This window comes from Pelodiscus sinensis, chromosome 8 (genome assembly GCF_049634645.1).
Source record: "Pelodiscus sinensis isolate JC-2024 chromosome 8, ASM4963464v1, whole genome shotgun sequence".
Lineage (NCBI taxonomy): Eukaryota > Metazoa > Chordata > Testudines > Trionychidae > Pelodiscus > Pelodiscus sinensis.
In genome coordinates, this window is record NC_134718.1 from 6,138,226 (window position 1) to 6,164,142 (window position 25,917).

Consider the following 25,917-nt stretch of genomic DNA (forward strand, 5'->3'; position numbering starts at 1 on the left):
TAATGATCCAAAGCAGTGCAGGCCAATGCATGTTCATGATCGGATTTAGATGTCACCAGCAGAAGGCTGATTTTCTTTCTTGGTGGTTCCAGTTCAGTAGTTTCCACATTGAAATGTTACTCTTTTCCACACTGAAATGTCCAAAAGTAAGTTCCGCAAGAGCTTGTCCGGCTCAGATTTTGGAAGGCACTTTAGATTCTTAAATTAAGGTAAAGTGCTGTATATATCTTTAGGAATCTCACAATGCTACCCTTTTTGCATTTTGTCAGCTATGTAGTGAGAGCATTCTTAATAGGGATGTGAATGACTAGTCGACTATCCGATAAGCATTGACACACTAGTCGATTACTCGCTTTGCCCCTCCTTGCTGCCTCTATCAGAAAGAGGCAGTGGGGGGAGGGGAGGAAGTGAAGGCGGTGCTTCAAAGCAGCAGTGCCGTGTGGAGCCCGGGGCCAGATCCCGGCTCCACGCAGTACTGCTGCTTTGAAATGCTGCATACAGCCCAGAGCCAACGGGAAGTCCTCAGCTTGCCCAGGCTGCACGCAGTGTTTCCAAGTGGCAGCGCCGCATGGAGCCCATGGGTCAGCTGGGGACTCCCCTGTTGAACCCGGGCTCCATGCAGCGCTGCTACTTTGAAATGCCGCGGGGAGCACAGGGCCAGTGGGGGACTGCTCAAGACCCCCACTGGCCCTGTACTCCCCACCGCGCTTTTGCCTTTGAAGTGTAGCCAACAGCCCAGAAGCATCAACTATTCGATTAGCCAATTAATTGAAATTTTACATCCCTAGATCTTAAGAATAAGATGTGCTTGATCATCATCAGAGACTACTCTAACACAAAAGATGTGGCAGAATGCATATAACACAGCGAACAGGAGGCATATCATTTTCCCACAAGAAGCTGAGTCACAAACTTCATTAATGTATTATTTTTTAATAATGAGCATCATCAGCATGGCAGTACATCGTCTGAAACAGTGACCAAAGCACAAGGGGGCACACAAAAGTTTAGCATACCTGGCACATAAATACCTTGCAAAAGCAGCTACAAAAAACTACCACGTTCTCACTTTCAGATGACATGGCAAATAAGACATGGACAACATTATCTCCCATAAATGTAAACAAACTTAATTCTCTTAGCTATTGGCTGAACAAGAAGTAGGACTTTGTGGACTTGTAGGCTCTAAAAAGTTTTATACTGTTACATAACTACAATAAAAAACAAAACAATTTACACTGTAAGTTGCACTTTCATGATAAAGACATTGCATTACAGTAATGAGGTACTTGTATGAGGTATTTTTGAGCTAGTCGCTTGATTTATCAGTGATTAATCGACAGCCCTAATTTAACTGCTTACAGCTAGGATAATATTTCCCTATGTGTCTATAGCACAGGCCCCAAATCCTAAAAAGCTGTTCTTTTTACACAAGATAATACAATTCAAGTCGCTCAATTCTGTACCTATTTTCCCTCTCTTTCTGCTAGTGATTACATCTTGCTTCAGAAAATTAGGCCTCCTGCTTCCTCAAAGTAACCTTTTGAAGAAAAGAAAAGCCTAGAATTGTCACATACTTGTTCCGTTTATTGTGAGAACACAAACTTTCACTTAGCAAAGGTCTGTCAATCTAGTAGTACCAAACCTCACTTAATTATCAGATTTGAATACCACAATATTTTCACCCTAACATCCCTTCAGCTACCATTCCTCAAAAAATTTTAGTTTTAAGACTTGCTTTCTGCCTTACAAAGACTTTAGTCTGCATCTAGCCCTCATATTTTGTTCTATTTAGTAATCCTAAGGGATGTTTCCCTCCTCTCTCAGGGATAAAACTTACTCAAATCTCATCCAGTCGTTTGTATCCAAAACTAAAAATTGACATAGAACTAGACATAAATGAGAGCAAATAACATTTCTGAGACATTCTTAATGTGCTTAATTCACTGCATTTTATTTTCTAGTAGCATTTCCCATAATGAAGATTACCTGGGGACATCAATGTAAAAACGTCAATGTGGACAGCTGCAGTTTAACAGCCACAATAACTGTAGCTATGAAATTTTTAAGAGATGTAGTGTTTTGCTGGCAATTACAGTTATTGATATTTCTAAAATTCATTTAAGCTTTTATTGTAACTTTAGCAATGAAAAGAAATGTAGTCTATGATATGACTTTGCTAAGGATAAATTGTCACAATCTTAACATTATTAAAAAATCTGTTTGAATGAATTTAAACTGTGAATCATATTAAAACTTTCAATCAAAATAAATTACTCTTGATGAAAACACTGAATTAAAAATGATTTAATATTGATCTAATTTAACGAAAAGACTACAGCTTCATTCAACCAGGTAGTAAATATTTTACCGATTAATACATTTGTTAATACTTTAGTGCAGCCTACCAAAAAACCTTTCCTTGGTCCTATGGACATTGCTCAGATTAATCCCCCACTGAAATCCCCATACAGATGCATTATACAACTAGCATGTTGTTTTTCTGTGAAAAGTGACATTGGGGATTCCATGCTTATTATCTTATCAATTCCAGTTTTGCATCCTCAATCTGGGATCTGAAAGTAGAACTGAATTCTTTCTAGCCAAGGCATTACAACCAATAACAAAGATTAATAAAACCATAGAATTAGAAGGAACCTCGAAAGATCATCAAGGTCAGTCCCCTGCACTCTTAGGAGAACTAAGCACCATTAAGACCATTCCTGGCAGGTATCTGTATAACCTGTTCTTAAAATCTCCAACAATGGAGATTCTACAATCTCCCCAGGAAATTTATTCCGGTGTTTAACCACCCTGACAGTTAGGAAGTTTTTCCTAATGTTCAACTTAAACCTCCCTTGCTGCAGTTTAAGCCCATTGCTTCTTGTCCTATCCTCAGAGGATAACGAGAATAATCCTTGGAATGTATGAAACACTTTTTTTAAAATTTCAGAAAGTGGAGAAAGCTACTACGGAAGAGGCTATTCTAGATTTGATTTTGATAAATAAGGAACTGATGAAAAATTTGAAAATGGAAGGCAGCTTGGCTGAAAGTGATCATGAATGGACAGAGTTCATGATTCTGAGGAATAGTAAGAATGAACGCATCACAATAAAGCCAATGGAGTCCCAGAAGGCAGACTTTAGTAAACTCAGAGTGTTGGTAAATAAGGTCCCATGGGAAGCAAGTCTCAGGAAAAAAACAGTTCAAGAGTGGACAATTTTTCAAGGAGACATTATTAAGGGCACAAGAGCAAATATCCCCACTGCACAGGACAGATAGGAAGTATGGTAAGAGAACACTGTGACTTAACCAGGAGATCTTCACTGATCTGAAATACAAAGGAGTCCTTACAAAAAGCGGGAAGTAGGTCACATTACAAAGGATACATATAAACAAACATAAGCATACAGGGATAAAATTAGAAAGCCCAAGACAAACAAAAAGATTAAACTAGCTAGAGCCATAAACAATAACAAGAAATACATTTGAGGTAGATGAAGGACAAGGTGGGCCTGTAACATAATGAGGCAGCGGGGGCATGGGGAAGACAGTAACAAAAAATGTGGAAATGGCAGAAATGCCAAATGATTTTTTCACCAAAAATGTTAGTAGTGATTGCATATCTAACATTGACCATCAGTCAAAATGAGGACGGACATGAGGCTAAAAGAACAAATTTAAAATGTAGACAAGTTAGATATCTTCAAAACACCAAGGCCTGATGAAATACACCCTAAAATACTGAAGGAGCGGACTGAAAAGATATCTGAGCCAATTGTTGCTATCTTGGAAAAGTTGTGGAAAATTGAAGAGATCCCAGAGGACTGGAAAAGGGTAAATATAGTGCCAATCTATGAGAAAGGGAATAAAGGAACTTTATACCAGCCAACTTAATTTTTGTACCTGGAAAGATAATGGAGGAAATAGCTATCATCATTTAGATATTTGCAACTAATTGCTTAATGCCGTGTTGTCCAGGCAAAGGAATACCCACACACAAATAATTCAAGTTATTTACCTGTAACTGGAGTTTATTCAAGATAGACCCTTCCTCCCCATAATGTACTTTCTATGCCATTATCAAAATCATGGATGAAAATATTGAGCATAACCATACCTAAGATCAGTCCCTGTGGAACCGTGCTTAATATGCCCATCCAGATAACTACTGATAACTACTCTCTGGGACCAGTTTTTCACCTAGTTATACAGTACACCCACCTTATGGTAGCTCCATCTAGTTTGTTTTCTCCCTATGAGAAGGTCTTGTGAAACAGTATCAAAAGCTTTATTAAAGTCAAAATACATACAGAGGATGCACCATGAACATGCAAAGGCCACTCATAGAAAAACAGGGTCTAAAACTAAACTGTCATTTAGTGCAAATGGGAAGTCTGCTACAGACAACAGAAATTCCTATCGACCGGTCTCCAATTACTCAACAGGCTAAATAAAAATACTTGAAAACTACCACCAATTCAAGAGTTATTTCCTCGTGGGCAGTACATCAAAGTGGCTAGAGCAGAAGACTAGGGCACACAATTCCTAGCTTTTATTCTCAGATCTATCAGCGATTGCATGTGCGAGATATGAACAAATTACAATCGCTCTGTATTTGAGTATTCTTATCTGTAAAATAGGAGAAATGATACTTACACATCTTTGTAAAGCATACAAAATCCTTTAAAAGTGTTATAGAAATACATAGCATTATTACTACGTAATAACCACATAACCCACCACGCTGCCTTATTTTTCATGTATTGATCTTTGGCCACAAAGAAAAGCAATGAAGTAGAAACGGTTTGTTTAAAAAAACAGGCTCTTTACCAGCAGGACATGAGACTTTATAATTATAATTATTGGATCCTTATAATTATGGAGCATTCCCAACACCATAACAGCCTTTGAGAAGTCTACATGTGGATATTTTTATCAGCTCAGTCTATGTTTAATTTTAGAGCCCCCTCCCTTCAGCTGCATTCTTGGAAGTGTATTTCACCCATTGTCTGTGTGTGTGATACCACCTATAAAAGTTACTAATATAAAGCCTTCTTGGACTAACCTTAGCCTTTGCTTATAGTAATCCTCATCTCCATCATCTCTGCATCTCTTCACTCTACGATTTCCTATGGTACTCTCCTCCTCTTCCTCCTCAGAACTTGGGAAAAAGTCTTCATCCTCCTCAGCTTCTTCCTTAAGGATCCTCTTCCCTGAATGTTTTCTTGCTCCTGGCAAAGTCTTCAGTTCATAATCGGAACTATCATCGGCAAGAGAAAATGGTTCCTCCTCCTCATCTTCTGGATTAAAAAGCTCCTCATCAGGCACATATTCGGACTCTCCACTTTCATCCCCTTGCTCACCTTTCAGCCTTTCCTGGAGCTCAGGAAGTCTCTTTTCCTTTGGAATTCCTATCTTAAATTGGATCTGAAGAGCATGGGTCTGAAGTTTCTTCATGTGCTTTTTCAGGCGCTTATCTGTTTTTGACAGGATTCTGGTTTTGCCCCTCTTTTCCTTTTTGACTAATGTGGGAAGAGCACACTGAGCTTTCTTGAGCTCTGCTCTATTCTTTGCTCTTTTTTTAAGGGCTGACCTCTTCCTTTCAGACGACAGTTTAGCTTGATCCGCCAAATACTTCTCAAAATCAGATGTTTCATTTAGCATTAATCTACGTGGCTTTTTTTCTATCTTCTGAGGGACCTTAGTTCCAAAAGGGGTCATCTGACCAGTACGAATGAGTTCCTCCCATTCTGTTTCCTGCACTGGCATGAGCATACTGCCAAGAGACGATGGACCAGGCTCTGCAAAGAGACTCAGAACATTCATTTCTTATCTGCATACTCATCAGTCTAAGTCATGCTCTAAGTAATATCCCACAGTTTAAACAGATATGCAGGTTTGTTTTAACCCTTTAATTTATTCATTTTAATTATAATTAGAGCATCAATCCCAAAACCAGCACCCTACCTCAGATATTGTACAAGAAAAAACCAAAACTACATCCATCCAATTCAATGGTTAGAGAAATCAGACAAACTAAACAGGGGAGAAGACAGAGAAAAAAATGCTCCAACAAGGAAGAAAATGAAATAGAGAGCCAAAATGGTCAGATAACATTTTACACATACAGTAAATAGCACCTTTTATCTCAAAGTGTTTTTCAAACTATAAACACAGTTAATAGTGCAGCTATTTCTGACATGAAGTTTATCTGCAAAGATAATAAATTAAGTGACTATCTACATCATCACTCTCCAGGCATTAACCCTTTATGAGTATTATACTCTTAAACTTGTAGTCTTATTTCCTCACACCATGCTTCAAAGAAGGGACACAAGACTGATCATCCATTTAAAGTTTCTCACTTTATCAAACACTCTACCAAATATCCACTATGGATCACTGGCATGTATGACTTTAAAAATAGCAACTACACAGCATATAAAACAGAGCACAAAAATCCTGAAATGTTCATGAACCTCATACATTCTTATTCATTTGCAACATGATACATAACAAAAATATGGCAGGTACATTTAGGTACTGATGCAATATCTGAAGCCATGTTTAAGTCCTATTTTTAAAACTCAATATTTATCAAGATGCTGGTATCTCTAAGTCCATTTCCTCAATTTAGTGCCCAATTCATGTCCTTACCAGAATTTCCCAGATACTCACACTGCATTTCCGTCAGCTTGCTCTTTAGTAACATTTCTTTATGAAACTACAATTAATATCTCCACAATACAACTCTCTTGCTTCTACAGCTTTCCCAGTAAGATGGACAGAAATTACTGTTCCAATCCTATAAAGGTACTTAAGGGTTCACCTGGATTAGATTATAGGACGGAGGCCTCTGGCACTTGAACCAGTGTGTGCTTAATTTTAAGTATGAGTAGTCCCACTAAATTAAATTAGATTATAGATACAGGCAGCCCCCGAGTTACGCGGATCCGACTTACGTCAGCTCCGCAGTTACGAACGGGGCTGTCTCCCTGGTCTCTAGCAGACCAGGGAGAGGAAGCAAAGCAGCGGAGCACGCGGGCAGTGGACAGCCCAGACGTGTCTGGGCTGTCCGCTGCCCGCGTGCTCCGTGGCTTTGCTCTGCTTTGCTCCCCGTCTCCCTGGTCTGCAGACCAGGGGGACGGGGAGCAAAGCGGTGGAACACGCGGGCAGCGGACAGCCCAGACTGTCCGCTGCCTGCGTGTTCCGCGGCTTTGCTCCCCGTCCCCCTGGTCTGCGGACCAGGGAGACGGGGAGCAAAGCAGAGCAAAGCCGCGGAGCCCGAGGGCAGCAGGACAGCCACGGCGTGTCTGGGCTGTCCTGCTGCCCCCGTGCTCCGTGGCTTTGCTCCGGACGCCTGTGGTACAGCAGCTGGGGCGCTGCCAGTTGGTCCTGTAGCGCCACTCTGGGCGCTACTGGCCCAACCCGGCAGCACCCCAGCTGCTCTGCCCCAGGCGTCCTGATTCAGCCACTGCTGGTCAGTTTCAGCAGCGGCTGAATCAGGACGCCTGGGACAGAGCAGCTGGGGTGCTGCTGGGTTGGTCCAGTAGCGCCGAGGAGCGGCGGCGCTACTGAACCAACCCAGCAGCACCCCAGCTGCTCTGCCCCAGGCGTCCCCAAGTCAGCTGCTGCTGAAACTGACCAGTGGCTGACTACAGGAAGCCCCTGCCCCGGGCTTCCTGGAATCAGCCGCTGATCAGTTTCAGCAGCAGCTGACTTGGGGATGCCTGGGGTTCTTAAGTTGAATCTGTATGTAAGTCAGAACTGGCGTCCAGATTCAGCCGCTGTTGAAACTGATCAGTTTCAGCAGCGGCTGAATCTGGACGCCAGTTCCGACTTACATACAGATTCAACTTAAGAACAAACCTACAGTCCCTATCTTGTACGTAACCCGGGGACTGCCTGTATACCTAACTACATTCCTGTCTCAGGACCAATGTTAGTAAATGACAAATACAGAATTTAGTTGATTTGTAGAGTCAATTTTTTTACAGCTGTACCACATTCCAAAATGATTCAATTACACACTTTACTTATCTTACTCAAGGGGAAACTAATTTAAAATGAATGCATAATTTTAAAGAGTGATGTTTATTTAAATTACTATGGTTCTGCTACATATCCTGAGTGTGATGAGCAGGTGTGCAAAGTAACTTGAGTTTAATGTTCTTTGAACAGATACGATTGCTCTTCAAGATCAACTATAACTTGTTACAGCTTTATATTAAGTTTTTATACGCCTGCATATGTTATATTTAGGTATAAACTAATAATCATAGCATCAGAATACTATTAGCTTCTAAATATTACTTTACAAAAGACATGGATTCAGTAATCACATACGTAGCTATTGCCATAAACCCATTACTTTACCAGATTAGGTAACTGTAAGCTTTCGTAACACAAATCGGACACACAGATTTCATGACTAAGCTATACTTCCTCATACCAAATGTCTGAGTTTTAGTGCATAGCGTACAAGGAAAGACCTTATGGGTGTATTTCTACTCACAAAAGTGACTTTTAAAATGGCACTTTCTTATCCCACAAATCTATTCCAGCTCAGTTCTACCACTTTTACTGTCAAAAATAAGTCTTCGTTGCTTTTTACTCCTATAAGACCTGCACATCCAACACAGATATGAGTGAGATAGCTGGAAGCAATTCATCTCATGTATCAGAATAATACTATCAATTTCAATATCTAATATGATTGCTCAAATATCAATGAATGCCTATTACAGATTTCATAATTTTGAGTACTAATGATAATGCACACGAGAGAAAGGTAACTGCTTGTCTCTAAGACTAGGGATGTTCAATTTCAACTAATCAGCTAATCGAGTAGTTGATGGATTTTCCATCGACTACTCAATTAGTTGATAGGGATGGAGTGGTGCTCGCTATCTCTGCTGTGCCTCTGCCATTTAAAAGGCAAAGGCGCAGCAATCGGATGCAGCACGAGCGGGGACTGCTTCAGCCCCAGTTCATGCCGTTTCCCCTGCTGAGCCTCTGCCTTCCCTGTCCTCCACTGCAACGGTGATGAGGAGAACCAGCTTTTAAGCCAACTCCCCCCGGCACTGGCTCCTGCTCCCTCCACTTGTTGCCTCTGATACAGAGGCAGCGGGGGAGAAGTGATTAGTCGAGGAGCGACTAGACTACCTGATAAACCTAGGATTATGTAATTCTAGTGGCTTACATCCCTACCTAAAACCTAATGCTGGGTTGTCAGAGGGCAGTGAAAAAATACACACACAAATTAGGGATCTGAAAGGTTAAACGGTAAGCACACCTGAAGCAGCCCGTGCCAGACAGGGGCTGTTCCAGACGTCCCAGCTCCCCTACTTTAATTGGTTAACCGGTTAGTTACCATGTTTAACTGGTTAACCAATTAAACAGGATTTTATATCCCTAACACAAATGCTCAGTTATATTTGAGACAATTATCACAGTATTCATAAGAAACTGTTGTTTTCACACTGTACAGCTAGATAATTCTTAGTCCTGCCATGAGTGCAGGGGACTGGATTAGACCAGTGTTTCTCAACCAGTGGTACGAGTATCCGTAGGGGTATTCAAGAGAAGTCTGCGGGGTATACCAACACAACTGAAATTTGGAGAAAACTGAATTTTTGTTTTAAGTTTTACAATGTTTTATTATTTTTGTACTTTTTACACCCAAAAATTTTATTGCCCACCCGGCTACGATTAAGTTGTTTAAACAAATGTGTTGCAATGGTAGAAAAAAAATTGTGCATCTGAAAACTGTAGGTACTGGGGCTACCAAAGGTTGAGAAGCACTGGACTAGGCCACCTCTGGAATTCCCTTCCAGTTCGATGAGTCTATGATTCATACAACACAAACATTTTTTTTCATTTCTAACAAGTGTTTCCTACCAAGATACAAAGAAAAAGAAAAAAAGACAATTTTGTGAATGCTGATTGGCAGCTGATTATAAAATGTAATTCAATCATTATGTTAGCTTTATCACATTAGCTGTGAAAAATGTTAGGATTTCCAATTTATTAAGCCCAATACTCTAATGTGCATCAGCCTTCCCTACTGAACTAAACACAGATCTACTTTCACGCTTTAAAAATACCCATAAGGTGCAGAGAATTAAGTGTTGCTAAAATCACTCTTTGAAAACAAAACATTGAAATTTATGTACTCATGTTCACTGGCAAAGATCTTGGCAATGTGTTTCAAACAATAAAAGGCTTTAAAAACAAATGACAAATGTGGAAAAAGATTTGCAATGGCATTTTCCCTCACCTTCATCATCCTGAAATTCAACATCATTTGTTCCAAGAGTCTCTGCTCCACCAAGAACTGCTTCGAGGCGCTTTTGCTTTGCTTTGATCTTTTTTAACTGTTGCTCCTTGAATGACAAGAGTGTACAAAATTTTAAAAATCTTGTTACCAGACTTGCTTTTCTTACAAATATCAAGGTTCAAACTGCTATTAATATGTTAAGTAAAAGGGTAGTATTCTGCATCTGAAAGAAGTTAACATTGTGATATGTCTCCATGTGATAAAAATGCATGTGGAAGGTACCATGCCAGAATACCAATCTACTTAACACATACATCCAACATTTACAATTTAGTACAGCTGCTCATAACTAATGTCCAAATATTTAAAAGTGCACTAATTCAGGTGCACAACATATACATATATAAGACCAGATGTGCATGCACAAGTTAAAGTTTTATACACAAACAAATCTCACATGCATCAGATATTTTCACATACAACTTGGGCATGCATTTTTTAAACTTGGGTCTTGGATCCAGTGAAGAAAAGCCCTATATCTAGCATATGAAATTGCACTAAGAATATATTTGAACTCAGTCAGTGCTAATCCTTTACTTTCTTATGTGCTAAGTTCAATAATAAAATTAAGTAAAAATCCTTCCCCAACAGATTTGTTTTGAGATGTGTTGTCACAAAGAGACTACAAAAATTCAAAAATCAATGTTATTCCTTGTGCATTAAAAGTTATTATTACACCAAGTCAGCTCAAGAGAAGACCATTAATTCATTTGAAAACAACATCACAGCTCCTGTAAACATACAAGAAGGAATTGAAAAATTTTAGTACAAGATGAATATCTCTAATCTGGCACTCTCTGGCCTGACAACATCTGTGGTCTGGCATGATTTTAGTTAGCCAGATGTCCACTTATGGGTATGGCCAAGTTTCCCCACAGTCCCGTAAAGTTTGTTTACAGCCACCAGGCCTGGTTCTTAGCATTCTGTGCTGTTATTTAGCTCTAATATACCCCCAAATGTCTTCTAAGAGCCCAGAAATGCTGCTAGACAGTATTGATGTCCAGTGGTTCAGCAAATTCTTTGGTTCAGCACTAGTCAGGTCCCAAGGATGCTAGACTAGAGAGGTTCAAACTGTAATAACACAAACTGCTGAAATGGTGAAGGAACTCCAAGTTTAGATTCTGACCCGTTAGCAGGATACTCAAGTGTGATGCCTGACACAGGATCACAGCCTTAAGCAATCCAAAGCACAAGTTAATTTTTTCCAGTCACCTTGTTATATTTTTGTCGTTTTACAGAATCTAATTTTCTGTTTATATCTTTGCTGTTGGCAGCTTGAGGAGTAAGTTGCTCTATAATTGTATTGATTTGTTTCAGAGATGTTGTACATGACCTGAAAAATAAAAAGAAGTTGATTTAGTATTCAGTTGTAATAATGAAAGAATCATTACATGGTATTTTCAACTCAGATAATTTAAATGTAAAAATTATAGCCAAGATTTTAACAAACAAAAGTCTAAAGATGGATTTCTAAATAAGCATGATGATTTTCTTGGCCTTTCAATTTTACAGAAGCTAGTGTTTAAAATGAATTGAGTATTGTTAGAAACATTTTTGTGATTTTTTAAAATGTTAAAAACAAACAACCCACTGATGTATTTGGAACTCAATAATTACAACTTTACTAATGAACAACTCTCAGGAAGTAGAGCCCTGCAGCGGGATTGAGAACCCATGGGTGAAGATCCACTGCCATAATAGCAAGATCATGATTAAAGTTCAGTCATGCACAAGAGGTGAAATTGGCTCATCTACTTTTATTATCCAAGTTAAGAGAAGCACAAGAAATAAGTACAAATGGTGAAAGAGTTGAGTTTTTAATAAACAGATTTAATAAATAGATTTTAATAAAATCTATTTTAGTAATCTGTAGTAAAAAATTATAGATGTAAAAAGTCATTTGAAAAGGTCACTAAAAATCTTAGTGATTACATGGTTACATGCGCTGCAGGCTCTACACAATTAAGCTTAAAGAAGCTTAACAAGTTTCCTCCCCCCTGGTTTCAGCGTGGTTTTTTTTGCTCAACAACTTTCCTCCCCGCAGCTTTTTTGTTTGTACCGGATCTTTTTTCTTATAAAAAAAGCACTGTGTGTATATATGTATATAAAATCTGCCACCAACTTACGTAAGCCCAAACTGATATTAACTAAAAGATGTCGCCATCTAATGATTGTTGCATAATCTGTTAAATTAATCAGGGCGGAGAAGTCTCATCACTAAAAATGGCACCCAAAGAGCCTACTCTACTGATCTACTACAGATAACACTAACGTTTTTTAATAAAAGATACTGATTTTTTCTTCATTGTGTACAGCATCAATACATGATGACACCGATACCTTCAGTCCAACTGAAGCATGGGATAATACATTACCATTCAAATTAACAGAAATGCAAAGGAAAGCATTCCAGCACAAAACATAAACAGTGGTTGAGAGAGAGTGGATTTTCAAATATGCCTTAAAGCAGGCTTTTCTCTCTGCCTATCCCTATTAACAGTTGTGAGAAACTTGCTGCATGAGTAGTTTGCCAGCTAGGTCATTTATGTGATAATATATGTAATATTTTTAGATGCTGATATTGGGCCAAACATAAATCAAACCATCAGATAATGATGCAACAAAGAGAGGTCTCTTTGGAATGCAACCAGAAATTACATGAACAAATTGGAGAAGAAATGAAGAACAAGACTTACACTGTTCAAGGTCCTACTAAATAGCAAAGGACCAGAAGATCTTCGAGGACACGCACAATTGTTGATAAATTCACATTTACTCCTGCTAAATGGCCTCTGTTGAGTGAAAATAGGTGCTAGAATATGTGTTTTTTAAAGGAGAATCCTATTACTGTTGCCATCCACAGTATGCGTGACAAACGCATTGTGAAAAGCCATGCTTTTCCCATCACGTTTTCTGCTATTACTTAAGTTTGGGGCAGAATATACTAGTGAAAACATCTTCATGGATGTCTCCTCCCACTAAACATGGCCCTCCCATATCCACCTTTATGTCGGGGTCTTGTATTTTGGCCTCTGTCACATTTGCAAGTTCTAACTATATCCTAATGCACAGCTTTGTATGTCAAAAAGCACTATGTAAACGTGAAACAGTTAAGCCCCGCCAACACTTGTGACCTGTCAGATGTCCATCTATAAAATGAGGATAATGGTTAACCACAGGAGTCAGGGTTGGGGGGTGAGGAGATGTGGGTAGAGGACAGTGACCATGTGTATGTGTTTTGTCTGTGTGAAGGGCAGTGGGCGGGGACAACACACCCCTCTCTCCTAGATTCATACCAGGACTCTGCTCTTCCCTTTCCTGTCCGTAGCAGGGAGTGAGAGCAAAGGGCACAGTTCATCTGCCCCTGTACTCCCCAGTAAGAGCAAGGAAAGCAGCAAACTGCACTTTCTCCTAACTTCCTGAAGAAGGGAAACAGCCAGCAATGTCACTGTAATAAACTGGGTGGGGGATGTTTCAGTTCCTACTGCACTCCCTAAATGGTACCTGGGGGGTGGGAGGCTCGGGGTTGAGGCAGTCCTGGATGTGGGGGCCCATCCCCTTTCCCGGTGCTTCTGGTCTCTTCATTATGGTTTTATGAGAAGCAATCCCATTCCAGGCACATCCAATTTTCCTGGTACAATCAAGCCTTTATGTTGCTTTAAGTTAGGATAAGAAGAAACTGTATACAGAATTTGGTGGTCCTAGCTCTTATCATATAGCAGAAGTTCTTGAACAGAAACAGTCACTCTCAAACACTACAGTAGATTTTAGGGAAGCTGTGTGTCATACAAGGGTATGTGCACCTGTGTTAGTAACAGAGGTCAGATCAGATGACCACAATGATCCTTTCTGACCTTGGAATGCATTAATCTAAATCTAGATTCCACCCTCAGCTGTTCCACTGAAATAGGACTTCTCCTTGTCGAATCTTGGGGCCTGTAGTCTGTCCTCATTATCCTTGACCTCTTCACTGTTGCTAAATACTTTTCACTATGACTTTCCGTCACACTGTTTTGTTCTTCTACTGATTTTGTGACTGTCCTTTCCTAGTTCTCCTACGTTTTTGGTTATTCCTTACGTGTCTCTTCACAGATCTTTTCACTTCTCCCTCCCTTTTCTGTAGGCTGCTACAGAACTACAACCTTAGACACTTCTCCTGCTACACCTTTTACTTTGTGCAACCCCATCTGATCTGGGGATGTAAAAAATGTATACAAATAGTAACCGTGTAACCAATCTTTAATCTTGAAGTCAGGCACCCTGGATTCTAGTATCTTATGCTGCTACTGACTAGTTGAATGACTTCAGGTACGTCATATGGTTTAATATAGACATGTGCTTCACGTTCCCCACCTGTAAAAATAAATCAGGATTCAACTAGTCAGCTGTCCTGAGACCTGAGGGCAAAGGAAGCAATACATAACGGCTACATCTAGACTGGCATGATTTTCCGCAAATGCTTTTAACGGAAAAGTTTTCCATTAAAAGCATTTGCGGAAAAGAGCGTCTAGATTGGCACGGACGCTTTTCCGCAAAAGCGCTTTTTACGGAAAAGCGTCCGTGCCAATCTAGACGTGCTTTCCCGCAAAAAAGCCCCGATCGCCATTTTCGCGATTGGGTCTTTTTTGCGCAAAACAAATCTGAGCTGTCTACCCTGGCCCTTTGGCGCAAAAGCTTTGCGCAAAAGGGACTTTTGCCCGAACGGGAGCAGCATCGTATTTCCGCAAGAAGCGCTGATTCCAGACAGCGGGAAGTCAGCGTTCTAGCAGAAATTCAAGCGGCCAGTGTAGACAGCGGGCAAGTTTTTGCGCGAAAGCAGCTGCTTTTGGGGGAAACCTTGCCAGTCTAGACACAGCCAACCGCTCCCTCTCTGGCGCGGACAGACCGGGGCTCGGAGGGGAGCCGGGTGAGTTCGCAGCTGCAGAACGCGGCGCGCTGGCCAGATGCGGGTGGGCACCAGCGTGCCCGGGTCAAGCCCGCTCCGAAGCGCCTCTGCTGGGGGCCGGCGGGGCGGCGGGAGTCGGCCCGGCGGGCGGCACGTACCGTACGTCGGCCAGCACGGCCCGGTACTCGGCCGGGGCGCCGAGGGCGCTGTCCACCTGCTGCAGGACGCCTCGCTCCAGCGCCTCCTGGTCGTACACGGCCACCCCCAGGCCCCGCAGCGCGGCGCTGTGCGCGCCCCCCGCCGCCGGGATCTGCCGCCGGTCGACGCGGAAGCGCGGCGGGCCCGGCTCCCCCCAGCAGGGGCCCGCAGCGCCGGGCCCCGCTTCCCCGGCCGGGCTCGGGCCCGGCTCGCTCGCCTCAGGGCCCCGCTCGGGGGCCTCGGTGGGCATCCTGGGCGCGAGCGCGGCGGGCCCGGGCGGTCCCCTCAGCGCGAGGGACGCGCGCCGCTCCCGGGACGGCCCCGCGCGCAGGCGTAGAAACACCCACTTCTCGCGCGCGTGCGCAGAAACGAGCGGCCCGCCTCCTGGCGCGCACCCGGCTCGCTGAGGGCGCGCATGCGCAGAAACGAGCCGCCTTCCCCGGCTCCCTGCGCGCACCCGGCTCGTGGAGGGCGCGCATGCGCAGAAACGAGCGGCCTTCCCCCGCCTCCCTGCGCGCACCCGGCTCGTGGAGGGCGCGCATGCGCAGAAACGAGCGGCCTTCCCCCCGCCTCCCTGCGCGCACCCGGCTCGTGGAGGGCGCGCAGGCGCAGAAACGAGCGCTCCCCACGCCGCCACCGGGTGGAAAGAGTGCGCGCATGCGCCCTTACCTGGCACGCCTCCCTACTGAGTCGGGAGACCAGGATCAGAGCGCGCATGCGCTGTCTTCTCTTGGCTCTCCGCGCGTTCTCTTTGCCCACGGCCTTGCGCTGTGGGTTTGCTCGGGTACCGCGCATCTAGCGCGGGGCGGATTTTCCCTCCCCGGGGAAATGCGGAGATTTTCAACTCAAATGCAATCGGAGATGGTGGGGGGGGGGACACAGGAAGAAATGATCTTTAATAAGCAGGACACAGTTATGGTGCACCCCTTACTCCAAGCCGCTGGTGGGGCGGGCTGCAGAACATCTGGCTCACAGCTGCACAGAGGCGTGGGAGACGGATAGCAGAGAACAAGCAATTAACTTGCCTGCGCGTGGCTACTGACCCTCTGCCTTCCCGCTTGATACTAGCCAAGGGGAACATGGCACATGCTTCCCAATGGCTCCCCAAAGGACATTCTAACAAGTTCAGCCCTTCTCCACTTTATCCCATCCAAGAGCTGATCTGAGTCCTCCCCCCCCCCCCCCGCCTCCCTCTCCCCCCTTGCAAGGCCTGCCGGAGCCACCCTGATACCAAGGCCCTATGCCAGGCATGTCCAAAGTCCGGCCCGTGGGCCAATTGCGGCCCGTGTTCCGATTTAATACGGCCCCCGCTTCCTCCCCCTCTCCTGGCTCCCCGGCGCTCTTTTGAACTGGCGCGCCTAGCGCGCCGCTTCCGGCCGCGCCGCCGCTGCCCATGGCCTCCGCGGTCCTAGAGCCTGCCCTGTAGGGCACGTCCGCAGCCCCGCTCCCCCGCTCGGCTGCGGGTTCGCCCTGCCCCCGGGCCGCCGTGAGGCCGGCGTGCCCTGCGCTCTCCGCCTTGGGGCTGAGAGTGTGGGGACGGCCCTCACGCATGTTCACTTCTTCAAATCTGGCCCTCTTTGAAAAAAGTTTGGACACCCCTGCCCTATGCCATCCACCTGCATAGAACTGATCTGAGCCCCCCTGCTGCTGGCCCACATGGGGCTGGCCCCAGATCCCCTCTCCTCCCCATGTGTGGGACTGGCCCAAGCCTGCTCTGTTGCCCACGGCAGAGGGGGAGGGGGGAAGAGTGCACAGGGCACCGTGCACCGCCCCTGTCCTGAGCACTAGCGCCACACTCCCATGTTGTTGGGATCCTGCTGCCGGCTGCTTCTGGGGCGTAGCATGGTCTGAAGGGCCAGGAGAGGCGGGAAACTGCCTTAGCGCCCCCCACCTCTCCTGCACCACTGAGCAGGAGCCACTCCAGGGAAGCCCCTCCTGCCCCAGCCTGACCCCCAAAGCCAGAGCCCCCTTGTACGCCCCACAGCTCTTCTTCACCCCACTCTGGAGCCCACACTCCAGTCAAATTATGGCAGGTCGCGGCATCAACAATTTTCCTCAACTGGGTCATGAGAAAAAAAGTTTGAAAACTGCTGGTCTGTGGTATACAACAGAATGAGTTTGATGTTGCACCCCCAGTGTGGACTGGTACTCTTCCCACACACTCCACCCTCAGCCATCGAAAGATGAAGAGGCAGGAGCGTCAAATTCTGCTCTTGGTGACCATATGAGCCTAAGCCTGCTTGTGACAAGATCTGCCAACTTCCCAAGTGGTAACAATGAAGCAATGAGACCATGTGATTCATTCACACCAGGCTGGGAGGGGATTGATAAGGGAGGAAAGGACACCCCTTTGGGAAAGGGAGCTGAACTTCACCTCAGCAGGGCTGGAAGTGCCACATGGGACAGAAGCCAGTGGTGGTGGGGGGAACCAAGAAGAGAGGACAGTTGGTGAACTCCAAAGGGAAGAGAAATCCTCAAGGAGGAGCAGCTGTGCCCAGCTTGGCAGTGGGGTGGAAATGCTATTGCTTAGGTTCTGTTTCTGGAAGATTCTGGGGACGTTTTGGTTAAGTGGACCCCAGCCAGGGGAACATTATGGCTATGTCTAGACTGCCCCTCTTGTGCAAGAGAACATGCAAATGAGACAAAACAGTAAATATCGCCACGCCTCATTTGCATACTTAATGAGCTGCCATTTTTGCGCAAGGGGCTTTTGTGCCAAAAGAAGCTGTCTACACGGCTCCTTTTTGCGCAAAACCCCCTCTTGCGCTAGAGTAGTTCTACCTAGAAAAAAGCAGCAAAATGGCTCTTGCGCAAGAGGGGGGTTTTGCGGAAAAAGGAGCCATGTAGGTGGCTCCTTTTTGCACAAAACCCGTCCCTGGCGTAAAAATGGCAGCTCATTAAGTATGCAAATGAGGCCTGGCGATATTCACCGCTTTGCCTCATTTGCATAGTCTCTTGCACAAGAGGGGGCAGTCTAGACGTAGCCTTTAAGTATGTGGCCTCTGAAGGCTACTTTTAAGGGGCTCTGAGCAGAAGGGGAAACTGAGGCAGGATCTGCAGCCATTCCCCAGGCTGCGAGGGCATGCTTAGGCGGGAGCTGACCCTGTGACCGTGGCATTCATGCAGTTTCTTTGGAGCCAATGGCGATGCTATGTGGGTGTAAGTATTGGTTTTCTATTGCTGGGGGATAGAAAATGAAGGTAAATACAGTGTTTCCATCTCGGCTGTTGGTACATTTAAGGTTAGTTGGCGAGGCTGCCTGATATGGGTTTAGTTTATTAAATCCATGGGCGGCAGGTAATGTAGGCAAGGGAAGGCATTGCCTTCCCAAAACTGCCCATGCTCCCAGCAGCCCAGAATGGCTGGGGTCATGGTACGGCAGCTTGGCTCCCTGCCCTCCCAGGCAGGCTGTGGCTGTGGCACAGTAGCCCCGTGTCTCCAGTTGGCCAGGAAGGATTGGGCGTCAGGGCTGGGGTAGGGCAGGACTTGTCTCCCAGGGGGAGGGAATAGCTGCAGGGGTGGGGTCTTGGGCGGAAGGGGTGGGGCCTCAGACAGAAAGGGCGGGGCTGAAACTTGCCTGCCCTAGCTGGGCCTTCACCCGCTACCCGTGATTAAATCAGAAAAAGATTCATTTTCTGAAGAGGGTGGATTTTGCTTGTGTCTTTTATTTTTGCCTTTTCAATGCTCTCCCCATGGCTTGCCTTAATCTGTGAGCTTTAAAGATGACACTTCATCCTGGCTGAAGACGGCCCAGGCAGCTTTTGAGCTGGAGTAATTATGCTGTTTGATCTGAACTAATGATACCGGGAAATTAAATTCTCCCCCTCCTCCCCATTCCCTCTTCCATGTGGGATTACTGGCAGAGAGCCTGGCAGAGCATCGAGAGCAACTGCTCAGAGCTCAGCTTTGCATTTCGGAGGGCGGCGGAGGCACCGCACAACCGGAGGTCTGGGCTGTGAAGCTCAAATAGGGTAGGAAGTTGGAAAGGAAACAACTTGAGGCTTTGCCTTCGAAATCCTTAGTGAAAAGGCTGGGACGAGACTTTGCTATCAGTGACCAGACTTAAAGAGACAGCCGCCTCGCCAGTCTGTTTCCTCCTATAAAATGCTGCCCTTAAAACCGTGCTCTGGGATCAGGTGGGAGAGACAAAGGAGAGGCATTTCCTATTCTGCGGGTCCCACCTACAGCATTGGGGGACCATCAAGGTACCTCAGGAATAGGAAAGAGTTGCATTTAGTGCATAGGCGGCAGAGCCGGTCTTAGGGGCAGGCGAACCGGGTGGTTGCCCAGGGATGCCAACAGAGCCGGTTTTAGGGGTGGGCCACAACTGTGTTTCAGCCTGACTGAATCCTCCTCCCAGGTTTCCCTGGTTACTCCCTGACCCCTTTTTTGTTTGTTTTTTCCTGACAAATTTTTGTCTGTTTTTTTTTAAACCATCTGGCAACCCTACGGGCAAGCTGGGTAGTCGCCTGGGGCCACCAGTTGGTTAGGACCGGCCCTGATAGGGACCCTGGGGTAGGAGGAGGCGGGAGGAGTTCAGGAGTCAGGGCTGAAGGGTGTGTGGCTTAGGGCTGCGGGGCAAGGGCGCTATTTCATGGGGGAAGTGGGGGCTACAGCCAAACACACCAGGTTGTTATAAACAAATTTTAAAAAGCCGACCTGCATGCTAAAAAGCTTACCAGAGTTCCTCTCCACGCTACATAGGCTCTCGCAGGAGCAGTCTTTCAACCCGCCCACCCCGCGAGGTGTTTCCCTATGGTTACAAGTTCCTAGAATTATAAAAGAGAGGACTGGGGGGAACCCCAGTCGGTCACCTCGACTAGTCCACAGACAGGAGTAAACACTACCCGGGCCATTCCATTTCATCCCAGCTTCAGCTCAGAACAAGCACCCCTATGACAAATGTTGCCCACTCTCTCTATACCAGTGGTTCCCAAACTTTTGGGCATCATGCCCCCCTTTTTGATTTTTGAAAAACCCTCACGCCCCCCTTCCAAATAGCAGGAAAACTTGTTGAGCAAAAAAAACCCCGAGCCGGAAAAAAGCGGCAGCCATGTTCATGCAAATGCCGCGGGGGATATTTAAATCCCCCGCAGCATTTGCAATTCCGAAGTGTCTCATTAGCATCCCTTTTCCGGAAAAGGGTGCCAATGTAGACGTAGCCAATGGGTCACACCTTCCAAAGGTTAGTTTGGGAGAGGAGAACTTGCATTCCTTTCACCTCAAGGTATTTCCTCGGAAATCCACTTCTTCCCAAAAGACCTTAAAAGTTCCTCCTGCCCTCTAGGGGTTGCATGAATCTAATCATCCTGCTAAAGAAGTTCCCTTCAATCGCGGGATAATGATATTTGCATTTCTAGTACAACGTGCCCCAAAGGTATAGCCGTAATTCAATCAGGTTTAACTTTTATTGACTGACAATATCCTGAATGGAGTTAAATCTGTCATAATGCTAACAGCCAACATCCTGGGTCTTTTGACACTCCATCAATAGGTATCAAAGCACATTGCAAAGGAGGTAAGCATCATTCTCTCCTCTTTTCAGGTGGGGGAAACCGAGGCACAGAGGTGAAGCAACTTACTCGGGGTCCCTTGGCAGAGTCAAGAACAGAACCCCAGTATCTTGAATCCTAGAATGAGCTTCTAGGCCACGTTACTGAGCTTGACGTGTCCCAGGTTTTGTGGAAAGTTCCACATTTGAACTGAATCCTGCATGCAAGTGACTGGCTGGACGAGTGTCCTGGTGTCACGGCGAAGATTGGCTGACCTGGGATGATCACGCCTGGTTGTATAAGAAAGTTACAAGAAATTTATAAGAAAGATCTAAAGTCTGAGATTTCGTCTAAAATATAGTGGGCCATCAATCTAAGTCACACAACTTCAGTTGCGGGAATAATGTAGCTGAAGTCAACGTATTTAGATCTACTTCTCTAAGGCCAAGTCTACACTGGACCAGGCAGCTCAGGTTAATGTACACAACTCCAGCTACACAGAATACATAGCTGGAGTCAGCTTACTGTAAGCCAAGCTTGGTGGCGTCCCCACTGCGGGAGGCTGACAGGAGCTGATAGGAGGCTGGCAAGAGCAGGAGTACCTGGTACCCTCTGAGTTCAATTTAGCGAATCTTAACTAGACTCACTAAATTGAACTCCTGAAGATCAGTCGTGGGAGCGGCAATCTTCCATGGAGTATAGATGTGGCCTCAGTGTCTTTCCTGCAGTAAGTCGACAACTAACAGCCTTCCATTGACTTCGCCTACCATTCTTGGTCTGGTGGGAGTACTGGGATCCACAGGAGAGTGCTTGGCGATCGATTTATCGTGTCTATACTAGACATGATAAAACGACCCCTGCTGGATCGATTGCTGCCTGTGGATCTGGTGAGTAGTGAAGACATGCCGTAAGTTACTATCCAGTGTCATTGGCACTCCTGTTTGACATTAGCTCCTAGTATGTTATAGGAAGACCCCCTACTGGATCCTGAGATGCCCTGGCTAACATGGGACTTTCCCTGCTGTCCTGTATGCATCCAACTGTTCCCATTCAATCACATACTCCTAATGAAGGAACTTCCACGGTGTCAGTCTTCAGTTTAATTCTGTTGCGTCCCTGGGATGCCTCATCATGCCTGACTCTCATCTAAGGCATTTGAAATGTGCTTTGTGGAAAGAAAATTGCATTGGGGAAGCTGCTGATGCAGTTCCTTTAGCATTTTGGGCTGTATTCCTGCAGATCTGTGGTTATTACAGCCCATCTCTCTCTGTTTAGAGCAAGGAAGATTTCTCAAGGTGCTGTTTAAGACTTTCTGGTTCGGGCTGGCAAATTGTTAATCAGTCCGTGACAGCATAAATAAAATTAAAGGGTTTAATTAAAACTAATGAATGAGTGAATGGAGAATACACAGCCTGTGCCATGTGCAGAGCCCTGGTGCTGTGAATAATTAAAATGTCACAAAGTAGGAGACATCTTAGCAGAAGTGCCAGAGCTGCAAAAGCAGAGGCCCCTGAACTTCTGCAGTTTGGTTCACAAAAAAAACAACCTTGATTCTAAAACAAAAGAAGACACCACTCCTCAGCATGACAGGATAGAGGTCTATAAACTCCTGGTTGGTATCGAGAAAGCACATAAGGAAGTATTATTTACTCTTTTCATACCGCCGGAGCTAGAGGTCACCACATGAAATGAATAGGCAGCATGTTTAAAACAAGCAAAAGGAAGTTTTTCTTCACGCAGTGCACAGTCAACCTGTGGAACTCCTTGCCAGAGGATATTGTGCATTATAAGAGAGTTTAAAAAAGAGCTAGATAAGTTCATGGAGGATAGGTCCACCAATGGCTAATACCCAGGATGGGCAGGAATGCTGTCCCTAGCCTCTGTTTGCCAGAAGCTAGAAATGGATGACAGGACAGGGATCACTTGCTTCCCTGTTCTGTTCATTCTCTCTGGGGCACCTGACATTGACCACTGTCAGAAGACAGGACACTGGGATAGATGCAGTGGCGGTGAGTTATATGAGCCTATGGTGCCTGGACTCCAGGAATGTTTTTGGCCCAGGGACCTGACTCCAGCAAAGTTCAAGGCTGGGTCTCTCTCCCAACCTCTTCTACCACTCCTGGGTGATTTAAAACATCCCTTCCCTCCCCCTGGGCACTTCAGCAGGGTTGGCGGTGTGGGAAGTGAGGTGGGTGCTGCCCGCCAGTGGCTGCTTGCCGGGGGGCTTGCTGCCCCCCTGTGGTCATTTTTCTCCCTGTGCTTGCTGCCCTTTAAACGGTCTTAGAAAAATCGATATGGAAATATAAGTGGCCGTTGCTAAGAACAGCACTCATCTCAAGGGATTCTAGTGTGCTGGGATAAAATTGTCCTTCTTTTGTGACTATTTCCATCTGTTAGTGCTATGCAAAATAATAGTTAAAAATACGAAATGGACCTAAAACATTCGTCCAATGCCTGATGCTTGGGTATTTGGGGTAGAGCTGCCTGAAAAATTTCTAGCACGATGTCTCCAATGGAAAATGAACTTTTTGAAGAAAGTTCCACTTCCTGTTTCCACTTCTTGTTAACATTTTGGGGGGGGGCAACCCCCTCCAATGTTGAAGGAAAAAAACCATTTTTTAAAATTGAAATTTCCCTTCCAGTGCCAATTTTGAGCCTATTTGACGGGCTGTGATTGTGCATATAGGAAGCTGTGGGCTGTTTCCTCAAATGCCCTTGATTAGCACCCATCAAGAATTTCCCAAGGTGGCCAAGAATTTCTGGCTCGCCCTCAAACAGAGAGACTTTAGTTATCCAGGAAAAAAACCCAATCAATTAGAGCTAATTAGTTAAGGTAATTTCTCACATAAATTATGCCAATGTATGTGACTTCTTGGACTTTAATTGATACACTTATAATTAACTAATTAAAAACCGAGTACAAATGGGAAAGTCTATTCTGATTCACGGCTTTGTGTTTGCTTTCAATTAAAGAGTTCAGAACTCAGGTCCAATAAACTCACCCGGCTCCCAGGTACATCAGTGAAAATGGGGAGTGACTCTCGTGTTGTCACTCGAATTAGTTACAATGGACACGTTTACACAGGAGCAAAATTGGCCCTTTCTCTTTAGAGTGAATCCCATGTGATAACAGATCCCTTGATTTCCTGTTCAGTCTGGGCAAAGTGCCCATAGCTTTACTAGTGCACCTTTGAATCCGTCTTGGTCCGTTCGCATTGAAGTCCATGAGCTTCCCTGGGCTTCACTTGAGCAAGACTAGGCTCTATATTTGTTTAAAAATGGGCCCATTTTCACAGAGGTTCTCAGTGCGGCAAACAGCGATAGAGAATTATGGCTGGAAAGATTAAGCATCTCTGGGCACGTAACTAAGCTGAGGTAACACTTCAGAGGCTGATAAAATATCCCAAATTCTAGGAGCCACCTAACTATGGAGAGAGAAAGCTGATTTTCCATTCTGAGTGAACTGGGGTCTGGACTGCAAGGAGAAGGCATTGAGGTGGCTTGGAGCTTGGCCAAGTAATAGGTACATTGAGGTGAGTGAGAGAGACCAGGCCGCAGCCGAGAGACGGAGCTGGCTTGTCAGTCAGACAAGCCTCCGGCTAGAAAGGACAACTAGACTGAGGGGAACTGACTGAGGTGTGGACTGCTGAGGGACAAGCCCCGAATAAGACCTGCCCCTGCCACCAATGATCGACCCAGAAGTGCAGCATTAGCTGGTAACTGTACGAGGCCCTGTATAGCCTAACAGAAGGGGCTGTGGCGCTTTCCTCAGAAGCAGACTGTGGAGGTGCCATGTCCTCCTATCCCCAATGACTGCTGAGAGCTGGACAAAGCACAGCCCCTCCGTGCCCTGGCTCTGAATGGTCCACACTTCATCTCAGTGGTCCCCTAGACACTGTGAAGCTATAAAGCCCAGACCCATGATGGACAGTCACTTAAGATGACAAAAGGCTGCGCCCATGTGACACAATGGAGATACTTATGTACCACATGAACTCTGCAGACTTTGTTCGTGGCCCCAAGTCACCTGTGTTACTCCAGTTCTATGCCGTTTGCACCAATTAAAGATTGGCACAACGCATGAGTGAACCAAGCCTGCTCACAAATAGGACCAGTAGCTAAGGCCAGGTCTATACCAGACCTGGAAGGTCGGCTTAAGGTACGTGACTCCAGCTGTGTAAATCATATAGCTGGAGTCGACGTACCGTAAGCCGAGTTTGGCGCTCTCTCCACAGCGGGAGGTTGATGGGAGCAAACACTCCCATCAACTCCCCTTACTCCTCATGAATCGAGGGACGCTGACTGGGAGTGCCCTCAGTGTTCAATTTAGTGGGTCCTTACTAGACCTGCTAAATCAAATGCCAGAAGATGGATCTCTGGCGCGGTAAGTATAGATGTGGCCTGATTGTGTCAGAAAGAGGGCGAGGAAAGAGAACGGCATTAGCAGAAATGGAACAATATAGTTTTCCCCCAGCCCAACAAGCCAGAAATAGGGCAGGCAGGCATTCACACCACGGCAAAACCACAAACCTCAGCAAGTACAGAAAGTGGAAGCAATTTTGGAGCGTGCGTGGCAGAGCAAATTTCCTGCACAACAGGTCTACGCAAGCCCAGACGGCTGCTCTTTACACAAATGGTTATAAACAAAAGCTCAAATTTTGTCAAAGCCGCGGCGGAATCTTAGCATATTGGCCCCTTGGTGTCATTTGAAGAAAATTAATGCAGGGGGGCCAAAGAGACAGAGTCTGCAATTTGTAAATGCTCAGGAGAGCTGCCTGAGATTTTGTTCATAGTGTAGCAAAAAATAAAGTGCTCTTGGCAAGTGGTAAGGGAGAAATAATGACATGTGCACAAGTAAGATTAATCAGTAACGCCAGAGTCTATCTCATGAGTCATCTTTGACATCATAAAGCCTGAAATAGACAAAGATGTTGCATGTCAAATTTGAGCTACTTTAGGAAAAGGAGAAGTTCTGCCTGCCCACACCTCTATGCAAAGC

At 45.2% G+C, this 25,917-nt stretch overlaps 1 protein-coding gene across 1 annotated transcript in view; it reads right to left on the bottom strand.

The window, feature by feature from the left end:
• Positions 1-15,761, bottom strand: part of ERCC6 (ERCC excision repair 6, chromatin remodeling factor) — a 65,568-nt gene extending 49,807 nt beyond the window's left edge. Inside the window, exons 1-4 of the mRNA XM_075934669.1 lie at positions 15,387-15,761; positions 11,556-11,676; positions 10,284-10,389; positions 5,070-5,805 (exon numbers count right to left, since the gene is read on the bottom strand). Of these exons, the coding sequence (XP_075790784.1) occupies positions 5,070-5,805; positions 10,284-10,389; positions 11,556-11,676; positions 15,387-15,676 (1,253 nt within the window). The 5' untranslated portion in view covers positions 15,677-15,761. The remainder of the gene's footprint in view (positions 1-5,069; positions 5,806-10,283; positions 10,390-11,555; positions 11,677-15,386) is intronic.
• Between the last annotated feature and the right edge of the window lie 10,156 nt (positions 15,762-25,917).